The sequence below is a fragment of the Lutzomyia longipalpis genome, chromosome 1, assembly GCF_024334085.1.
Source record: "Lutzomyia longipalpis isolate SR_M1_2022 chromosome 1, ASM2433408v1".
Classification (NCBI taxonomy): Eukaryota; Metazoa; Arthropoda; class Insecta; order Diptera; family Psychodidae; genus Lutzomyia; species Lutzomyia longipalpis.
Genome location: NC_074707.1, coordinates 25500385 through 25518872, shown reverse-complemented (window position 1 = coordinate 25518872; position 18488 = coordinate 25500385). Strand labels below are relative to the sequence as shown.

At 38.0% G+C, this 18488-nt stretch overlaps 4 protein-coding genes across 7 annotated transcripts; 2 read left to right on the top strand and 2 right to left on the bottom strand.

Moving 5' to 3' along the window:
- Positions 1 to 23: 23 nt before the first annotated feature.
- Positions 24 to 1420, bottom strand: LOC129797600 (zinc finger protein 43-like). The gene has a single exon (XM_055840348.1). The coding sequence runs from the start codon at positions 1365 to 1367 to the stop codon at positions 84 to 86; it is 1284 nt and encodes a 427-aa protein (XP_055696323.1). The 5' UTR covers positions 1368 to 1420; the 3' UTR covers positions 24 to 83.
- Positions 1421 to 1444: 24 nt separating this feature from the next.
- Positions 1445 to 5445, top strand: LOC129797495 (uncharacterized). The gene is made up of 4 exons (XM_055840145.1): positions 1445 to 2248; positions 2538 to 2681; positions 3224 to 3793; positions 3864 to 5445. Exons 1-4 carry the CDS (start codon positions 1934 to 1936, stop codon positions 4983 to 4985), a joined length of 2151 nt encoding a protein of 716 aa, XP_055696120.1. The 5' UTR covers positions 1445 to 1933; the 3' UTR covers positions 4986 to 5445.
- A 1965-nt stretch (positions 5446 to 7410) lies between these two features.
- On the top strand, positions 7411 to 13167 carry LOC129797568 (protein bric-a-brac 1). 4 transcript variants are annotated; one of them, XM_055840289.1, is made up of 5 exons: positions 7411 to 8463; positions 9281 to 9372; positions 9477 to 9794; positions 10733 to 11487; positions 11801 to 13167. In XM_055840289.1, exons 2-5 carry the CDS (start codon positions 9310 to 9312, stop codon positions 12165 to 12167), a joined length of 1503 nt encoding a protein of 500 aa, XP_055696264.1. In that variant the 5' UTR covers positions 7411 to 8463; positions 9281 to 9309; the 3' UTR covers positions 12168 to 13167. The 4 variants fall into 4 exon arrangements, with proteins under 4 accessions (XP_055696264.1, XP_055696266.1, XP_055696265.1 ...); XM_055840291.1 differs by having other exon boundaries at positions 7457 to 8463; positions 9158 to 9372; XM_055840290.1 differs by lacking the exon at positions 7411 to 8463 and adding an exon at positions 8470 to 8906.
- A 2-nt stretch (positions 13168 to 13169) lies between these two features.
- LOC129797531 (actin-interacting protein 1) lies at positions 13170 to 18063 on the bottom strand. Its single transcript, XM_055840230.1, has 6 exons — positions 17890 to 18063; positions 17389 to 17510; positions 17184 to 17274; positions 15572 to 16890; positions 14240 to 14390; positions 13170 to 14169 (listed from the first exon to the last, which is right to left on the bottom strand). The coding sequence occupies exons 1-6, from the start codon at positions 17903 to 17905 to the stop codon at positions 14060 to 14062; spliced, it is 1809 nt and encodes a 602-aa protein (XP_055696205.1). The 5' UTR covers positions 17906 to 18063; the 3' UTR covers positions 13170 to 14059.
- Between the last annotated feature and the right edge of the window lie 425 nt (positions 18064 to 18488).

The following is an 18488-nucleotide window of genomic DNA, read 5'->3' as shown; positions in this document are numbered from 1 at the left end:
TAAATTTTACAAAGAAGTCAGTATAATCTTAGAGGCTGAAATTATATTCTCCAAAATTTAATGTAGAGTACAAAGACAAAAGATTATATTATGGCAGATTTTTCTTCAATCATCTCATCTATGAGCTCATGCTTTCTTTTCCGATGCTGTTTCATATATCTGAAGCTTTTGAAAATCATTCCACAAATGTCGCATTTGTGATGTCGACCGGTTTCACCATCGTGAACTGGTAGATGCCTTTTTAAGGATAAATCTTTTAAGAACTCCCTTCCGCAAATATTACATTTAAACGTTTCTCTTTCCTTGTGCCTCAAAGATATATGAGTTTTTAATGTTGTCGATGAGTAGCATTGTTTCCCACAAATTTTGCATTTATTTCTAATATTCCTCTCATCTTTCGGAAGATGTGTTTCTCTATGTTCCTTCATTTTTTGACTGGTTCTGAATTTCTTCTTACACAAATCACATTCAAAAGGATAATTGTCTGTGTGAAACATCATGTGCCGTTTTAAAGTGTGTAATCGTATTGCAGAAGCTCCACATATTTCACATTGATACGGGGACACGGGCTTTGGTTTGTCCAGATGATTGGCTTTATGATGAATGTAAATTTTGCGGTATGTAGTAAATATTTCTGGACAATAGGTACATGAGTATTTTGTGCGAGTTTGCTGTCCTAATTCCTTACATTCATGCTTCTCCTTATAGATGCCCTTGCACAATGGACATTTTTTCTTGCCAAGTTTCTTCCATTTTGGGAAAAATTTCTCATCTTTGCTCCTTCTTTTGGGGTATACTTTTCTGAGATGCCATATCATGTGCTGGGCAAGGTTGCATTTTTGAGATACTTTTACGTGACATAGAGCACATTCATACAATTTATCGGTGGTATCACATTTTTGTTTCTCGTCGTCGGTTTCATTGACAGATTCACTGCAATTTACAACTACTTGTTTTATATTATCTTGTTTATCGTTCGGGGTATTGTTAATTTCTTCATCGATATTGGATTCATGATCAAACATATAGTGTTCCGGAAAGATATAGTTTGCAGACTCAGTAAATGATTCTTCATTTTCCTTGTTGCAGTCCACTAGTTCTTCTTTGAATTTCTCAGATTCTTTCTTTCTCTGTGCTGTAACATCAACTCCTGTTCCTTGCTCTTCCTCCTCGGGTTGAAGATTTATTCTTACAATGAGAAATAGATGATCTTTGATAAATGAAATTGTTTTGCGATTTTTTGGGCAGATTTCACATTCAGGTGATTGATTTTGATGATGAAGGATATCATTGTAAATGTCTGTGATTCTTGTATAGACTAAATTCACGAAGCTACACCATACTTGAGGATTTTCAATAAATTCCATCTCGTTTACCAACTTTCTATCAAAAATAACAACAAAAATAAACAATTTTTTGCAAGACCGAAACGTCAGCATGCCTGGAAAAGTGGAATATGTTGGAAAGACTTGAAAATACATTCCAGACTCGTATTATTTTGACAGTTACATCACCCATCACGTACAGTTGCAGGATTGGTGGATTTTTAGTCTTACAGGGAGTAATAAATTGATTAAGTAACATTGAGAGACTGTGGCTTAGAATAATCAGTGGTGCTTGAATTCTCTATCACTTCCCCAGTCACCCTCTACGGGTGTTACAAATATATACAGCCCAGTGACGGAAAAAATTGCATTTCCCAGTGTAGTAGAGAGTGCATGAAAATCCCCCTCTCATTTGCATCATGCGTACGTGAGCAAAGGAAGTTTTCGTGGAGATTGATCAATACAAATTAATTTTTCCGCCTCTCTGTGGGGAAAAATACATTACTGGTGCGGACGAGAGAAGTAGGTGCCGTGCGACACGTAGCTCGTAGCTGAATCAGCAGAAAAGGCAACAACAGCGAAGCAGGCGAAAGAGAAGGGAAGGCAAGATGTCAACAAATCGAGGAATAATTGTGCGCACCAAAAGAAATTCATCCGCGAATTTGCTCGTGCAAACAAAACGCCCAAGATATGATACACAAGTCGTACCCAATCTCGATAGCAGCGACAGCATCGAGGATTCCGAACTTGCCAGGAAGGTATGCGTCAAGAACATTCCCCGAGCGGGGCAGCCAGTCAACAGGAAGGTCATGAAACGCGCAGGACCGTACATTCTGGGTCCCAAGCTTGGCAATGGACCTGTGGAGAGTATCTCTCAGTATCTGGCCCGGAAAGAGAATACAGGGGAATACTATCAGCTAAAGGTAGGAACCTTATTTCATATCTGGATCAATTTGATCTTCTAATGATTTATGTACAGTCGTGCTCTCGTGGTAGGACCGTCGTCAAAATGACTTCTCCGCGGTAAAACGGCTTCAGAATGAGGAATTTTGCCTTCGCAGTGGGACAATTAGTATCCTACCTTTCCAATAGTACTAATTGTCCCACTGCGAAGGCAAAATACTTCATTCTGAAGCCGTTTTACCGCGGAGAAGTCATTTTGACGACGGTCCTACAACGAGAGCACGACTGTACAAAAAAATATTCTTTCAGATTCTCGTTTTAAACGCCAATCCTTGCTGTGTAAAATCCCTGGAGGATGAGAAGCAGGGAAAACTTCTTTTGCATTCAGAGTACCAACTACTGACGATGCTCCAAAATGAAGAGGGTATTATACGCTCCCATGAGCTCTTCAGTGTGAGTATCCTTTTCAATTTTAAGGAACTTTCAGGCTACAAAATTCATTCATAGTTGTTAATTTATTGCTCAAAGTCACACGCGGAAGAGTTGTTCAGGGGTCAATTTAGTAATACTGAAGCACTTTATGCGGCTTTATATTGCATCATCTGGGACAAACTAGAGCGAAGAAATATTTGCCATAGATTTCAGAGAAAGTGTTTTTTTTTCTTCTTTGCATCATTCAATTTTAGAAAATCATTATCTTTTTTCATTTCAAAAAAAAAAAGTTCAAATATTATTTTTAATTCTTTAATGTAATTTAATGAAATGAAAACAAAGTATGTTGGAAATATTTTATAAAGTTGCATAATTTTATTTAAGAGGCAACACAATTTATTTACTAGAATGTTGCAATACGTGTCAAAATTTGGGCAAAAAAAATAAGAGATTATTTTCAGATTTAATTTTAATGAATCAACATTCTCTTCTCTTAATAACTTCTAAATTCCTCAATTTTGTTCGAAAAAGTTTAGCGAACTTTTTTTTGATTTATTTTTTAGGACATTGCTTTCGAGGAAGAACCTGTGTCTGGCAAAACATCAGAGTATGTGTACACAGGAAAACTGAAGAGGCGGATAATTCTCGTGGTCGACTGTGTCACTGCGCACGAGTTCTGCGATAAGACTTCAGTATTTATCAACTTGCAGCAATACCTTATCAGGGAGAAGACACTCTCAGAGAATCGTACGCTTCTAATATTCTACGAAATCATAAAGATCGTGGAGAATCTCCATAGGAAGAATGTGGTTCATCGTGATCTTAAGTTGGGTAACATTGTCTACAATACCCTCACACAGCGTGTTATCCTCACCAACTTCTGCCTAGGGAAGCATCTACTCAATGAGAATGACTACCTGAGGGACCAACGTGGTTCACCGGCCTACATCTCCCCGGACGTTTTGGGAGCGTCGAGTCAGACCCCGTACAAAGGGAAGCCATCGGATATTTGGGCACTGGGTGTGGTGCTCTTCACCATGCTCTACAGTCAGTTTCCATTCTTCGAAACAACCCCAGCAGCTCTGTTCAAGCGGATCAAGTCTGCAGACTACAAGATTCCAAAGAACACAAAAGTATACATTTTCTACTAATATTTAAAATCTTTTTAAGTCATTATTAATCTTCTTTTTTTAATTGTTTTAGGTGTCTGAAGAGACTCAGTTTCTCATAAAGAACATGTTGCACCTCAATCCGGAAGAAAGGCTGACAGCAAGTGAAATACGCGAGCGATTGGAGGGCATTATGAGTGGGAAGCGTCAGCAAGTACTTCAAGTGGACCAAGTTGTGCCGGAGAATAGTGTTGATATAGAAGAGACACGATCAAAGATAAATGAACCTGATCCTACACTGTCCAGTAACTCATTCGTGGGTATTCTGGATAAAGTTCTTCACAGTACCACGAATAGCCTTCTGAAACAACCAAATATCTCAGTACAGCGCCATGGACGTGACGCTAGGCGTCTTACTGCAGATGAGTTGGGTCAATTTCAGGGATTAATTCGCAACATGACGGATACTATGGGACGCAATAGGCATCCTAGTTCGGTTCACATTAGTCAGCAGATGAGCAATCTGTCAATTCGAAATCGTACAGACAGGCAGATTGCCATTGTACCGCGACAAGAGGGCCGTCGAACTGTAGTTAATGGGACAGCAGAGTCCAATCCAACTGCATCACTGCATCAGTTCTGTCATCCATCGCTCATAAATACGGGCCTGCAGCTGTACTATAACAATATCCAACTCCCACCTGGTGGATCGGGTACCTCAAATACCCCAACGGCTCAAGGGAGTAATGGGAATTTGGAATTTTGGAATCGCCGACGTTCAGTGGATCGCCTTGCAAATTGGCTCTCGAATCTCAGAGCAATGGTAGCTAATAGGCGCAATGCCATTCGTCTGGATGAGCCAGCACTTCGTTTATTCTGTGCAATGAATAAAATGTACAACCAGGGTCGCATTCCCTCCCCCAATGCCGACACTCTCCAGGAATTCAGTGGCGTCATGACAAATGACTTGGCAGAGAAAATAAGCGAGTGGCTCATTGCCGACTACAGCAATTTGGCGATTGTGCGGGATATTTTTGGTGGGTCGGCAGTAAATGCCAAAGACAAAGTGTTCGAGCTGCTGCGTCGATGTGGTGTCCAAATGGATGTCAACAATGGCATTACGGAGATTAAGAGGGCACAAACCATCGAGATGCTCATTATTCTGGCCTACATGCTCAAAGCATCGGGATACAGCAATTCCTACTTTATATCATAAAAAAAAACAATATCCTTATTTCACAACCATTAGACAACAAAATTTCATATAAAGTCGTCTTTAGGAATCACAATCAATTAAAAATTGCTTCGATTTCTTTGAATGAAAGATCAGTGAAAACTAAACAAATTCAATAATACAAATTCATATTAAACCATTATTTTAAAGTTTAGAGCCCAAAAAAACGAAAAGCTACAGATTAACGTATTTTTGGCAAAATTTTCTCAAATCAAGAAAGATTTTTTTCTGATCTTAAAGGAATTATAAAAGAAATTTTGTAGTCAAAATGGATGAGAAAAAAATCAAAGTATTTCGACTGGAAATGAAAACTCGTGATCCGCTTGATGAAAAAAAAAATAAAGCTCTGTCCAGGAAGTGGAGTCACGAGGCGCCTGAGAGAGAAAAATACGGCGTGTGATGTAAAGAGTAAAAATAAAATAAATATATCTGTATATCTCAACTCCGAGGTATTTAAATATAGTTGTTGCTGGAGTTTTTGAGCTAGTCCCAAGAATTATTTTTAATTTTCCGAGCCATCTCTCCAAATGACTCGGCGCGCCCAACGCACGTCCATTGTAATGGTATTTCAGGCACACACGGGAGGATCGCTAGACGCCAAAACAAGTGACCAAAGGTGTGAGACTCCTAAAACACAAAAAAATCGTATCTTTTTATATCAGAGCGAGGGAGACACTCAATCCACTTGTCGGCAATAATTCACGCGAATGAACACGCAAAAAATGAAAATTTCCCAAATATTTCTCCTGGTAGAGAATTCTGTATGTTTTCTTTGCGGAAGACGCGAGATCAAGGAAGATCAAATCGACAAATCAAAAACTTTTCATATTTCTACACGCGTTCAACTAATTTCTCAACAACTCTCCTCTATCAAAATTATTAAATTATCTTTCAAAAAAGAATTCTATGCCGATCTATTAAATTTGCCCAACTTTATTATTTATCATCTTCCATCGCACGCCCCATCTTATGAAGATGATCTGTGAAACATCAGCGAGGCGGAGGTCCCGCAGTACGTATATCAAACATACATATTGTTTTCAAAATCAATGGGTTAATGATGAGTTTATTCTTTCACACTCACGTAGAACCCAATAAATGTCATAATTAATGAGTATGAAAACAATTTGCTGTGATAAATGACTCTCTAGCTGCCAAAGAGTTAATTTTTTTCGGTGCCTCCTCCCTCGCTCATTTTTAATAGACTGATATACAATTTGTTATGACGGTGATCATGGTTGAATGCGATCATATGGGGCGAAAACTATAGTCAAACATCGAGAGCCAGATTGCTTTTCAAATAAATGAAAGATTAATGATTCAGGCTCTTCTAGTAGAGCTTATAGAGATGCACTGTTTTAGGTGTCGAAGCGCTCAATTTTATGATTATTTGTAATGTTTGCGCCAAGTTAAAAGGTTTAATTGTACACCATCGTTCTGCGATACGACGAAATTTTTATTTCAAGCAGAATTAGAGAGATTTCGGGTAAAAGTAACTATTTTTTTAAGTTTTAGAAAAAAGCTTTTCATTTTGATAGAGTTTGGAGTTAGAGCAAAGTGGTTAAGTTATAGGGTTAATGTTCGTTATAAAATTATCAATTTATCTGCGCTTTGTTAAGTGTGACAAAATGTCGATCTATTAAACAAAATTTAAGTGGAAATTAGAAAGAAATGTTAGGTATGCTTCTTGGGAAATATTAAACTTTAAGAATAATCAAGGTCACTAGAAAATTTCTTCAACAGTTTTGTCCTTAAACTCTAAATATCGCTTTCTTTTATAGTTTGGTTTCTTTTGCAACCACAAAGAAATTAAAACAGACGGACGACAGGTTTTTATGCTCATAAATGTGATGATTTTAATGATAAATTGGCTCTCATGTTTGATCGAGAGTGTGAGTTCTTAAGAATTAAGTTCTTCCTTATTCTTTACAACTTTTGTCGCTCAAAAAAATTGTTTTCTTTTACGATTATTTAGTGTGATTTATACTTATGTATATTTTATCCTTCATATAGCGTATGACATATTGTAATGCAATCTTAATCAACTCTGGTACGATCAGCTAATAGTATAAATTCATCTGCCTGAAACTCTCACATCCTCATCGCATCATCTATCAGCCCAGCCCAAATATTGGTTGACAAGGAAAATGCGGAAAAGTCATTGCAATTTCCTTGAGAGTGTGTATCCAAGGAACTTATCCGATTGCATTTTGAGTTGCACCAACATGATCAATGATGGTGATCGTGTGTGAATTTATTGTATTGTCTCTCTTCCCAAACTATTTTTGAAATATGTACTTTTTCTCACGTCGAGAGGGAGAAATTTCTGGTGTCCGGCGCCGGCGTCGTGCAGCCATCGCAACTGATTTCGCAATACACTCGCATCCAAGAGACTATTGCGCATTGTGATCGAGAAATCATGAGGGACAAGATCGTATGTGTGTATGGGGGCATTTTGGGTACATAGGAGGAGAGCATTACAATTCGCATCGCAGGCTGCGTGCCCAATAAGCTTTATGTGCTTTAATTTTCCATACGTTTGCAAAGGATGGGGGGACATTGGTGTAGTTGTGCGCCGCGAGGGAGAAGTGCCGCGCATTTTATAAAGTTCCAACACCACCCCGTTATTGCTGCCGTCGGACTATTCTATACGATTGGCCGAATCGTTCCTTTTCTCTCAACTGTTTGTATAATGTTGGATGTTTATTTATAACAGAAATCGTCAGCTCCAGGTCAGAAATAGAGGTGTAGATCCGAATTTTCTCACCACACACTGACACGATGAAAAAGCTCTGGCATAGCAATATGGGATACAGCGAGATACGCGAAACGGATCGTCATCAATACAGCCAGCCAATTCCGTTTCGGCTGCTGGGCCACTGTTCTCCAGGCTAGACCGACTAAAAATAGTTGAAACCGGCCTGGATTCACATTCACTACGCGATGGTGTGTAGTAGTTGTATAGTGTGGTGTTGTGCTCGGAAATCTGGACCACCTATTATTATTATACTTTTTGTCTTGGGCAGCATCGGCAGCAAGGCTGCCTGTTCTACAGCCACTTTTCACACAATACTTCTTCTCACTCCCAACCATTATTACCAGTCGCAATTTTTGATTCTCACCACCAGTGACGATATTAAGTGAATTTTTTTAGTGCTCCTCGTTGGACAATTAAAAAAAAATACGCGAGGATCAAGAACGAATCTGGAGTGTGCGATCAAGCTTACGATCATTTGGTGTGTTTGTGTGTGAGTGATAAAAGTGTCTGATATCACGATCACCATTAACGGCAAGGATTTCAGTGCAATGTGCAATTGGAGAAAGTAGCAAAGGCTGCAAGATCATTCGTACAGTTTGAAGATCGCATCGAAGATTTTTCTTGCACACACAGTATAGTGCTCCGAATCGAATTAAAAAAAGAATCACCACACATTCATCTCAGAGACAATCAATTTAAAAAGTATTAAATGGCAATTCCGATTGCAGTTTTTTTTCTATTCCTTTCATCTTTCCACCCGCAATCCCTCTTAAGTGATGAAACTAACAAATTACGTTCTAATTTTTTTCTGAGCTTTCTCCGCGATCGCTGAAATGAAAAATTTTCCCAGCCAGGAGAAAATTTTCTCGTGCTTGCCAAATCGAAATAAAATTCAGTGTGTGTGTGTTGTACCTTGGGTGTGATTAACAATCCCAAAAAGGGAAATGCAATCGCACTAAAAAAAAATATGCGATCTTTATGAAGTTTTAAGGCCTCCCAAAAAAAAGTTTACATAAGATTTTTTCCTCCCAACACACTGGCTCTATAATGGAAGAAAATTTTCAGAGATGGTGCACACACACTCTCCGTGTTCTCAAACCAACTCACATGTCTCAATTTTATTGGGATCTAAAATTAGATTCAACGTGCGTATTATTTTAAATAGAATTTGTAACAAGTGTCCTGAAAAATCGTGAATAGTTTTAAAACACTCATACGGCTAATTAACTTGCACATTTGCATGTTCGTTTGTGCCTTTTGTGTGGCTTTCCCCCCAAAGACGCGATCTCTTGACTTTTTTTTTACTATTTGGTCTTCAAAAATTATATTTTGCCTATATAAAATGCTGTTTTGTTTGATATGCAACCGATCGCAATGGACGGCGATCTGGGAAAAGGGGGTTTTGTGTTTGCCGTGTTTGCTGAAAGCGTGGCCTTTTGAGGATCACATGGATCGTGAAAAATTTGATATTCTGCTCTATTCTTTTTTCACCACCCGCAATGTTCTGCTCTGGCAAAAGAGACAGAGATCATCGATCGCAGCACATCAATGGATGCTGCACAGCCGTCAAACAGTACCCAGCAATTCTGCCTGAGATGGCACAATCATCAGGTATGTGTGTACATTTTGGCTATATTTAAATTCGCTGGTATTGTGAGTTTAAATCCTGTTGACGCGCACAAAATCTCACATGATCGTTCCGAAATAATCCAAAGGCCAGCCTTTTGAGTTCGTTGCCCCTCCTGCTGGATCAGTCACATCTCACGGATGTCACACTGTCTGCCGAAGGGAGAACCGTGAGGGCACACCGAGTGGTACTGAGTGCATGCAGTACATTCTTCTCCGAGCTATTTCGGACACTCGATCCTCCATACCATCCCGTTGTTGTGCTTCCGGGAGCCTCATTTGGCGCCACCGTGGCCCTCCTCACATTCATGTACTCGGGCGAGGTGAATGTGTTTGAGGAGCAAATCTCCAGCCTGCTCTCCCTTGCCGAAACGCTGGGCATCAAAGGATTAGCTGACTTCAATGGGGTATGCTTCACACTTTTCCATTTTGTGCCTATTTATTTTCACAAACAGTGGTTTTCTCGCATGGCGCACAGACACACCGCGAGTCATAATCCAAAATTAGTTTTGTGGAAAGGCTGGCGTGTACGAGGAAAATTCACCAAAATAATAAATTGATAATACGCCTGTTGGAGTCTCTCGCGGAGCGACTTCAAACAACACCAAATCCATTTTCTCACTTCTTGTACTAACATAAAATCCTCGCACCCACATTTAAAAGCACATTATTTTCCAAATCCCAAATATATGTATATAAAAAAAAGAGTTTCATCCGGGAAAAACACCCGAAACGCTTAAATGATATGGCAAAATGAACTAGGAAGTTAACTCACACATAGAATTGTAAATTTTCTATGTAAAGCCAAATGGATTATTGTGGCGTATGTGAAAAATTTTCTTTTTTAATATTAGACAAGAAAAGAATTTCTTGGATCTTTACAAAATATCATTATTCTTTGCAGTATTAATCGTGTTTATGATTAAAAATATTCCATCTAGCTTATGTATAAAACAAGATATGACTAAAATATATTTTTTGGAGATTAAATCTCCGTTCATTCCATTCAAGATCTTTTATACATTTTGCTGACACATAGAAGTTATGCTTTTGAAGAATCACCAGCAAAAAAGAAAATCCCAGATCCTAACTTAGAAAATAAACGCAAGCGGAAAAGGCAGCCTCAAATGTTAATTGGTGAGGAGAAGAAAAAAAAAGAAGAAACACACAGATAAGACAGAGCGAGTATCTGATTTCCAACGCAGAATGTAGATATTTAGGTCAGAAAGAAGAGTGGAAATTTTGGATTGTGGAGCCACGCACGTCAGTCTTAAAATACCAAATTTTCTCCATTTTCCTAACGATCTGTCCGACAACAAAATCACACATAGCTTATTTTTTTTAGAATGCCCCGAAAACATCACCAAAGCGAGAGACTGCGTCATCTCTGAAAGACACCTTGGATATGCCGGCTGCTGCTTTGGCAGCCAAAGTCTCCTCACCCCTTGAGAATCTCTTCTCAAAACCCTTCCCCTTCTACCCGAATCTCCTGCCGCAACCCCTTAATTTCTCCCAGAGTGCAATGGCCAATAGAGCGTGCGATCTCTTTGCACGGTACCAAAATCAAGCGACCAAGTACAATCTCCTCCCGCAGGACGGGAAAAATCACGATGAGCACATGGATGAGGAGAATAACAATAGGAGGATGTTCAATGAGCACAGGAAGCACAAGGCGGACATGAAGAAAATTGACAAAATTGCCGAATCCCTGAGGACGTCCAATAAAAATTATCTGGAGCAGCAGCAACAGCAAAAGGGAGCTCTTGTTCCGCAATCACCTCCTGCACCTGTTGTCCTTAAACCTCCACCGCCACTTCCAACAACCCTTCAGCATCACTTTATGCCCGATGATACCGGTACGACAATGATTAAATCCGAAAATCCCCTAATTGAATCCCCGCATGCTTCCCACTCGCAACCCTCAACACCAACCATGACACCCGATCCAATGACCACGGAATCTATGCTGGAAAAATCAATTGCGAGCGCCATCAATAAGCCGAGTAACTCCAAACTCTACGCAACGTGCTTCATCTGCCACAAGCAACTAAGCAATCAGTATAACCTGAGGGTACATCTTGAAACTCATCAGAATGTTCGGTAAGCTTCAATTTATTCTTTAAACATTTTTAGTGCATTAGTTTAAAAGGATTGAATACGCGATGAACAAATTTATTTAAAATTCATCGTAGTTAATTTGAGAGAAATGTAACAAAGTTCCATGGTCTTCCATAAAATGTTTATGAGTGGCATTTCCTTGCTGAAAACTCACAGAGAAAATAACCTGATTATTTACTCAAACATCGCATTCCAAATGGGTGGAGGGGTTGTGGCCATTAAAATTGAAAAAGCATTTAACACCGACAAAATGAGATGCTTTTTCATTGAATCATTAACTATTTTGCATTTTCAGGTATGCTTGCACTGTGTGCTCCCACGTGTCTCGTAGTAAGGACGCCCTGAGGAAGCATGTCTCCTATCGGCACCCTGGAGCTCCGAGCCCGTGTGAATCAGAGACACGACGAAAGCGCGCCAAAATGATGGGTCTGCAGATAAAGCAGGAACTTATGGATCCCCAAACTCTTCTGTCGTCGCTACAGCAACAAGCCCAAATGGCCTCAGCTTCGACATCTCAAACACCGATTATACCTCCCTGTCCGTCTCCTCATCAAGCGCATCAAATTCCCACACCTCCAGACAACAATCTATCCACCCCCAATACAGACTTGGGGGCTACAAATCTAACCAAAGACACTAAAAATCACGAGACTATGCAGTAGGGGGTAAAAAAACTGTGGACAGACAGGACTCTCCGCACCCCAAACATTGACCAACTAAAAAAAGGAAACAAGTAAACCTTCGTTACATTTTCTTCAGTCAGTAAAAGACTAAAAATTATAACATAGATTTCTCTTCACTATTCTTTTCTTTTTTTTTCTAATAAAAATCTCCCCTAGCTGTGATAGAATTTTACGATAACTTATTCAAGAATTTATAAAAGAAAAACAAGGTTTTGTTTGATAAAAAAAATGTATAGTCTCGAAGCAGACACAAACACACTCCTCAAGAAAAAAAAATATAATAAAAAAAATTTCCTAGGTTTTCATCCAACAAAAAAATTGGTAAAATACAACAGTTTAAAAGAAATTTAGATATAAACCTACATTATACGATATCACACGTAAGAAATTAATATTGGGATATTTTTTTCATTGAATCAAAAGATTTTTTTCTTTTAAACTAAAAATTAATATTTATTTTATTAAAATGTTAAAAGTTTACGAAATTTCAAATTTAAATCTGTTTATGCAAAAAAAAAACCTGAAAACATCAAAATGTTGCCTTCACATTATTCTTCAAAAGTCTTAAAAAAATATTTGTTTCTTCAGTGTGATATCTTAGAGACAATTCGAAAAACAATTTCTAGTCATAATATACTCGTACCTAGTTTAATTTTTTGTTTACTTCACCTTCTACAAAATATAATCTTATTTATTTAAAAAAATGCGTGTACAAAGAAAAAAAAACTACACACAGAAAAAAACTCAAAACAATGAATATAAAAGACAATATTTAACTTCACGATATTTTACTTAAGTAGCCAAAAGGAATAAAAGAAAAAAAAGAACACAAATTAAATCAAGTTTTAACTTAAACAAATTATTTAAATTAAATATTATGTTGTATATAATTCATGTTATTGTTAAATATTATATAGTTTATGGTAGGATTGTTGTATTTTGATTTTATCAAAAATAAAGGCAAAATAATAAAAAAAAATGTTGTGATTATTTTTGTTTTTTATTGAAATTTTAAATAAATATTTTTCATGTTTTTTTGTATACATTCACACAACAAATATATTGTTTTATATTTTTTCTTCCTTTTTAAATTTGAAATCATACAATTTATATAATTTTGATACTGCTGATAAAACAATACAATAAAATTGAATAAAAAGGATTCAAATTTTCTCGGTAGAATTGAGAAGAAGAATGATTTAACTTGTGAAACTCCTTAAAACTGCCAAAAAATTGCCTTTTTAATGCCTCTTCTGTTCTCATTTTTAAGATAAATAGACCTAAACTTGAATCCTTTTATACAAACTTTTTTTTTCAATGTAAAAAAGCATGTTAATACTTTAATGCCAATCAATGAAATTAGCAAAATAATTTAAAAACTCTCTTGATTTCTTATAAGATATTATAGAAAAAATGTTGCTGAATTTTCATTCGTACAAAAATGCTTTGCAATTGTTTTTTTTTTACATCTAAGATATTGTAACTTTCATATCAAAAATATCAAGTTAATAGGAAGTGTTACACTATTTTGCTTTGTTTTAATTAATTAGTTTTAATCAAATAAAACTCATTAAAAATGCTACACACTCTGATTTAGGCAATTACTTGAGAAAAAAAAAACTAACTTTGGTGATTTGAAGGACTATCACATTCATAAGATTTTTTCTTAAGTGTGATAGGACTTCAATGTACAGAAGATAAATTGCTGACTGACTGATGAATTACCGACTGCTGTTAACTTGGTATTTTATGCTTTATGTTTTCATTCTTCATTATATTTATATAAATTTCTATGTCGTAGTATTTGCTCATCTCTTTCATCCACTTATTGCTTCCGCACACTGAAGAGATATATTTTGTGAAGATGCAGTCTAAATAGCCTCCACTTGCCAGACTTTTGTATTGCAATCCTGACCAGTTGAGATCACAGTTTCATTGTCTAGCCACACGAGGCGTGTAATTTGTGACTGTGGATGGGCATCTGCAAGAGAAATTATTTGTTAAAAATAATTCAAAAGGATCTTTTAAAATGAAAACTTTGTGAAACTTACTCTTGATAATTGTATGCTTTGATGGATTGGTCACAGACCAAATGATGATTGTTGTGTCGAGAGAACCACTCGCCACGAGGAGTGAGTTCGGTGACCACGACACACAATTGACACGTGCATTGTGGAAGCCCCATTCTTTATTATGCGGTGGCTAAAATCAAAATTCATTTTTTAAATCTCTGCGGTTAAATCAAAACTTTCTTTTTTATAATATTGATTATAAATATATTAGTAATAATGTTTATACTTACTATCTACAGTTAGGAACCATGATAGATGAATGTTAGCATGAAAATGGTTAAATACCACAGTAAAAGAATTAAAAAGGAATAACAGATGTGCTATTAAAATGTTGCAATAACTAAAGGATAAATAAGCAAAATTTAAAATAAAAACTGTTTTCACATAACTACACTACACACAACATATACGACACATTAACAGAAAGGATTCTTAGTATAGAACCAATAAAGCGAAGGCTTGGTCAAACAAAGCTTTTGGTTTGAAAATTAACATTAATTTTCAAGAAAATTAAAACATTTTAAGCAACTTGAAGTTTGTACACTTTTTGAATGCATTTTTCTTCCCGGAAAGTGCTAAAAGTGGCTGAAAGTTGTATATTCATCCTGCTAAATACATCAGGGAGTTTCAAAGGGATCTTAGGAACATTCCTTTCAACATCCGGCTGTCCTTGATTTCATCTTTGGGTCCAAATCTGTCCATTTAGGTAGTCCCCTTTGGAATTGCGTGAAGCGTTTATATTGACTCAGATTTTGTCCTGAAGATGACATCAAGGATCAGCCGGGTGTTGAAATCGAAGTTCCAAAGATTCCTTAGAAACTTCCTGATGTAATGGGAAGGATCACTGCACAACTTCCAGTCACTTATAACACTTTCCGGGAACATATCAAACCGTTCTTAAACATACAAATGTTTCAATATTTTTTTATGCTTAAATTATATTGAAGTATCCTATACGCAAAATCCACTTACTGGAAATATCCCTTAATAGCAATGAATCAAACTAGTACAATAGGTAGATTAAAATTCCCCAATTTCTCTTTAGTTAGATGAAAACAAAAATAAAGATTTTAGCATGAGGAGAATTAAATTATTTTGTGGCAAAGAAGCATGAGCTATTATCATAAATGAAAATTAATTGAGCGAAACACTTTGACTGACATAAATTTGGGTCAAAAAGCATGTTTGTCAAAATATATGTCTGACTACACATAAATTGAGAAGGTGCGAGAAATATATGTATTATACAGCGTCACAGTGAGAAGAGAGGGGGAGCAAGCATGCAGGAAAAAGCAAATTATTCTTACTCACTTTGTATTCTGGCAAACCATAGAGAATGACTTTCCGGTTCGAGTCGCAAGCCACCAAGTATTTGTTGTCTGGCGAATAAGCGCAATCAGTCACGGGACCGAGATGATCCAGATCCACTTTGTGCTCCAGATTCGTTCCAACCAGCGAATAGATATGAACCTTGCTGTCATCGCCCCCAACGGCAACCTCCAGGGTTTCGGGATTGATGGACAGGCAGCTTGATTCGTACTTTATTGGAAGCGTGGAAACTTTGCGATTATCCTGAACAACGGTAATCTCCTTTACGCATGGAACAATGACGATATTCTGCTCTTTGAGCACATCCAATCCACGGGGTTGACAATTGAGCTTCACCACGACATCGGTGTACGTATTACCCTCGACATTGATCTGCCTCAGGGAATCATCAATGCCACAGGAGTAGATATCTTCGCCCATTGCTTTAAGTCCATTCACTTGATTTCCATGCCCAGTGCCACCAACGCGATCATTTACACCATTTCCGGAATTCCAATTTGTCATGACACCATCATGACTTCCGGTGTAGATTGTGCTACGATCCTCACTTAGGGTGAGAACGGTAATGGGCTTGTTGTGCCCCTTGACAACTCTCAGTGGTTTTGCTGGGTTATTCACATCAAGGTAGTTAATAAAGCCCGAGAGGGAAACTGATAGGAGATGATCACCCTGCCACAGGCACGACACTTGCTGATCATCCACAGTTGTACCCATTGGGAATTCACTGATCAACTGCTGTGTCGACACATCCCACAGGCGGCATGTCTTATCGCCAGAGCATGTCAACAATTGACTTCCATCTCCTTTCCACGCTACCGCATAGACTCCACCCTTATGAGCGGGACTTCCAAATTCCGCCACAAGATCTGATGATTGACCATCGTACAGGAAAGCTTTTCCATCGAATCCCGCTGAGGCAAAGTGACTACCGCTCGGTGAGTATCGCACAGCCTGGACGAAGCGCGTGTGTTCCTGCTTGGTCATTTTGAATTTGAAGGGTGGTCCCTCGAAGACAGCAATGGTATTGTCTTCACTGCCCGTGACAATTCGGAAGGGGCGATTGGGACGAAAATCGCACGAATTGATTGGCTTCGACTGCCCACTAATCTCACCCACTGACGTACCAGTTTCCGCCATGAATACATGACCAAATCTCTCACGACCCTCGCCAACAATAACAATTCTCTGGTTGTCCGGAGACCATGAGATATCCTTAATGGGGCCCCCAATTGGTTGAAATTCATTTTTAAGGATATGCTCCTTATTCACCGTGTCCCAAATACGAATCTTTCCGGATTGATCTGGAAGAAGAGAAAGGAAGTTTTAAAAATTCATTTGAAAGAAAGGGGAATGAGTTATTTTTTTGGATTAAATCTCCACATCTAGTGTTAAAGTCATACATATATGGAATTGGGGCATAACCGAGAACCAACTAAAGCGCGTCAAATATCAGAAACTAAGTGCAAAATGAACACCACAGTGGCAATGATAAAAAAAATATTTTGTAGATAAGATTGCAGAGAGCATTAGTAATAAATTGAAATTGCTAAATTAATTAATAAGGGAGGCTTTTTGTGGGGAATATGTCACTCACCTCCGGAAGCAATGTAGAAGCCGCTCGGGGAGTATTTTGCCACATTCACAGCACACGAGTGTTCCGTATAGATGTCGGCGATAGCAGGATTCTAAAATTAAAGCACAGGCGTTGGCGTATTTTTATATCTCGCGCTCGCCATCCTCCGTCGGAGATTCCCGGACAAGCCGGTTGCTCCAAAATAACATTCAGAGACGAAACTCACCTCGATATTTCGGATTATCACCGAATTCCCATTGGTGTAGAGAAAATTCTTCCCCTTGGGATCTCCACCCAGAACAATTGGCTGCCCGCGTTGGGTTCTTGGCAGCGTGGCATAGATGAACTCTGTGAAGATGGAAAATTCAATTTAATCATACACGAACACTGTCCACCAGAGTATCTTCCGGCGCAGTCAAAGCCCCCCATCAGTCTGACCAGAGTCATGTACGTACAACAAAAAAAGGTCATGAATCACACACCGACTGCAAGATTATGCCCATATATGGGGTTGCAGTAGGCCTCACACCCGAATACTCCAAAATGTGTTAACATCCCGTCAATTTTCACTCCAATAGCGCCCCCCTTATCGCCCCATTGATTCCGAAAACGCAAAAAGGGGCCACACAGCCCCAAATAGCGGTAAATTTCGCGAAAATGGGTGCGCTTTGACTTTTTGGCCGGCGACCACTCTTGAGGGGAACTTTTCAAACGGAAAAACACTCACTGTTGCTGTAAGACATTCTCGGGCGATTACTTCACACACTCAGCAGATTCCCTGTATGATTTTTGGCAATTTTTTGGCCTATTTATGGAATAATTTTGATAATTCTTTTCTTCCACGAAGAGCAATCGAACTTTTGCTCCGAAATAATTCACCTTACTGCATATGCTTCTGTGGGTTGTGGCTACTTATGCTGCAAGACTACCTGCGCTATAACACATTTGTATAGTCCACAGAGAGTCATATGATGTGTCTACGTATGTCGTATGAATGTTCTGAAAAACCATATTTTTCACAATTTATTAGACTTTCTGTTAAGTTTTTTTTTGGAGAAAATTGGTTTTTGTTGCTTCAGGAAGCGATGCCAGGCTGAATATTATCCTAAAAATAAGAGAGTTCAATGATTTTGCACTTCACATCTCAAAACCTTTCAAAGTCGCTGGAAAATGAACAAGTGGAGAAGCATAAAATAACGAGTCTCAAAAAAGCAACTTTAGGATCGGAAAAGCGGAAAATTGTGAGTTTAAGGAGTTAAAAATACTAAAGAAACATAAAAAAAGATGCCATGATTTAAATAAAATCTAGAGTTTTTATTTATAATT

What these genes read in the sequence shown, in the direction of transcription:
- LOC129797600 (XM_055840348.1), bottom strand. Translation starts at nt 1,367, where the DNA reads ATGGAATTTATTGAAAATCCTCAAGTATGGTGTAGCTTCGTGAATTTA.
- LOC129797495 (XM_055840145.1), top strand. Translation starts at nt 1,934, where the DNA reads ATGTCAACAAATCGAGGAATAATTGTGCGCACCAAAAGAAATTCATCC. An exon ending in GGGAATACTATCAGCTAAAG is followed by an intron (nt 2,249 to 2,537) that starts GTAGGAACCTTA and finishes ATATTCTTTCAG; the next exon opens with ATTCTCGTTTTAAACGCCAA. An exon ending in AGATTCCAAAGAACACAAAA is followed by an intron (nt 3,794 to 3,863) that starts GTATACATTTTC and finishes TAATTGTTTTAG; the next exon opens with GTGTCTGAAGAGACTCAGTT.
- LOC129797568 (XM_055840289.1), top strand. Translation starts at nt 9,310, where the DNA reads ATGGATGCTGCACAGCCGTCAAACAGTACCCAGCAATTCTGCCTGAGA. An exon ending in TGAGATGGCACAATCATCAG is followed by an intron (nt 9,373 to 9,476) that starts GTATGTGTGTAC and finishes AATAATCCAAAG; the next exon opens with GCCAGCCTTTTGAGTTCGTT. An exon ending in GATTAGCTGACTTCAATGGG is followed by an intron (nt 9,795 to 10,732) that starts GTATGCTTCACA and finishes TATTTTTTTTAG; the next exon opens with AATGCCCCGAAAACATCACC.
- LOC129797531 (XM_055840230.1), bottom strand. An exon ending in TGATAATCCGAAATATCGAG is followed by an intron (nt 17,275 to 17,388) that starts GTGAGTTTCGTC and finishes CTTTAATTTTAG; the next exon opens with AATCCTGCTATCGCCGACAT. An exon ending in ATGGTTTGCCAGAATACAAA is followed by an intron (nt 14,391 to 15,571) that starts GTGAGTAAGAAT and finishes TTTTGATTTTAG; the next exon opens with CCACCGCATAATAAAGAATG.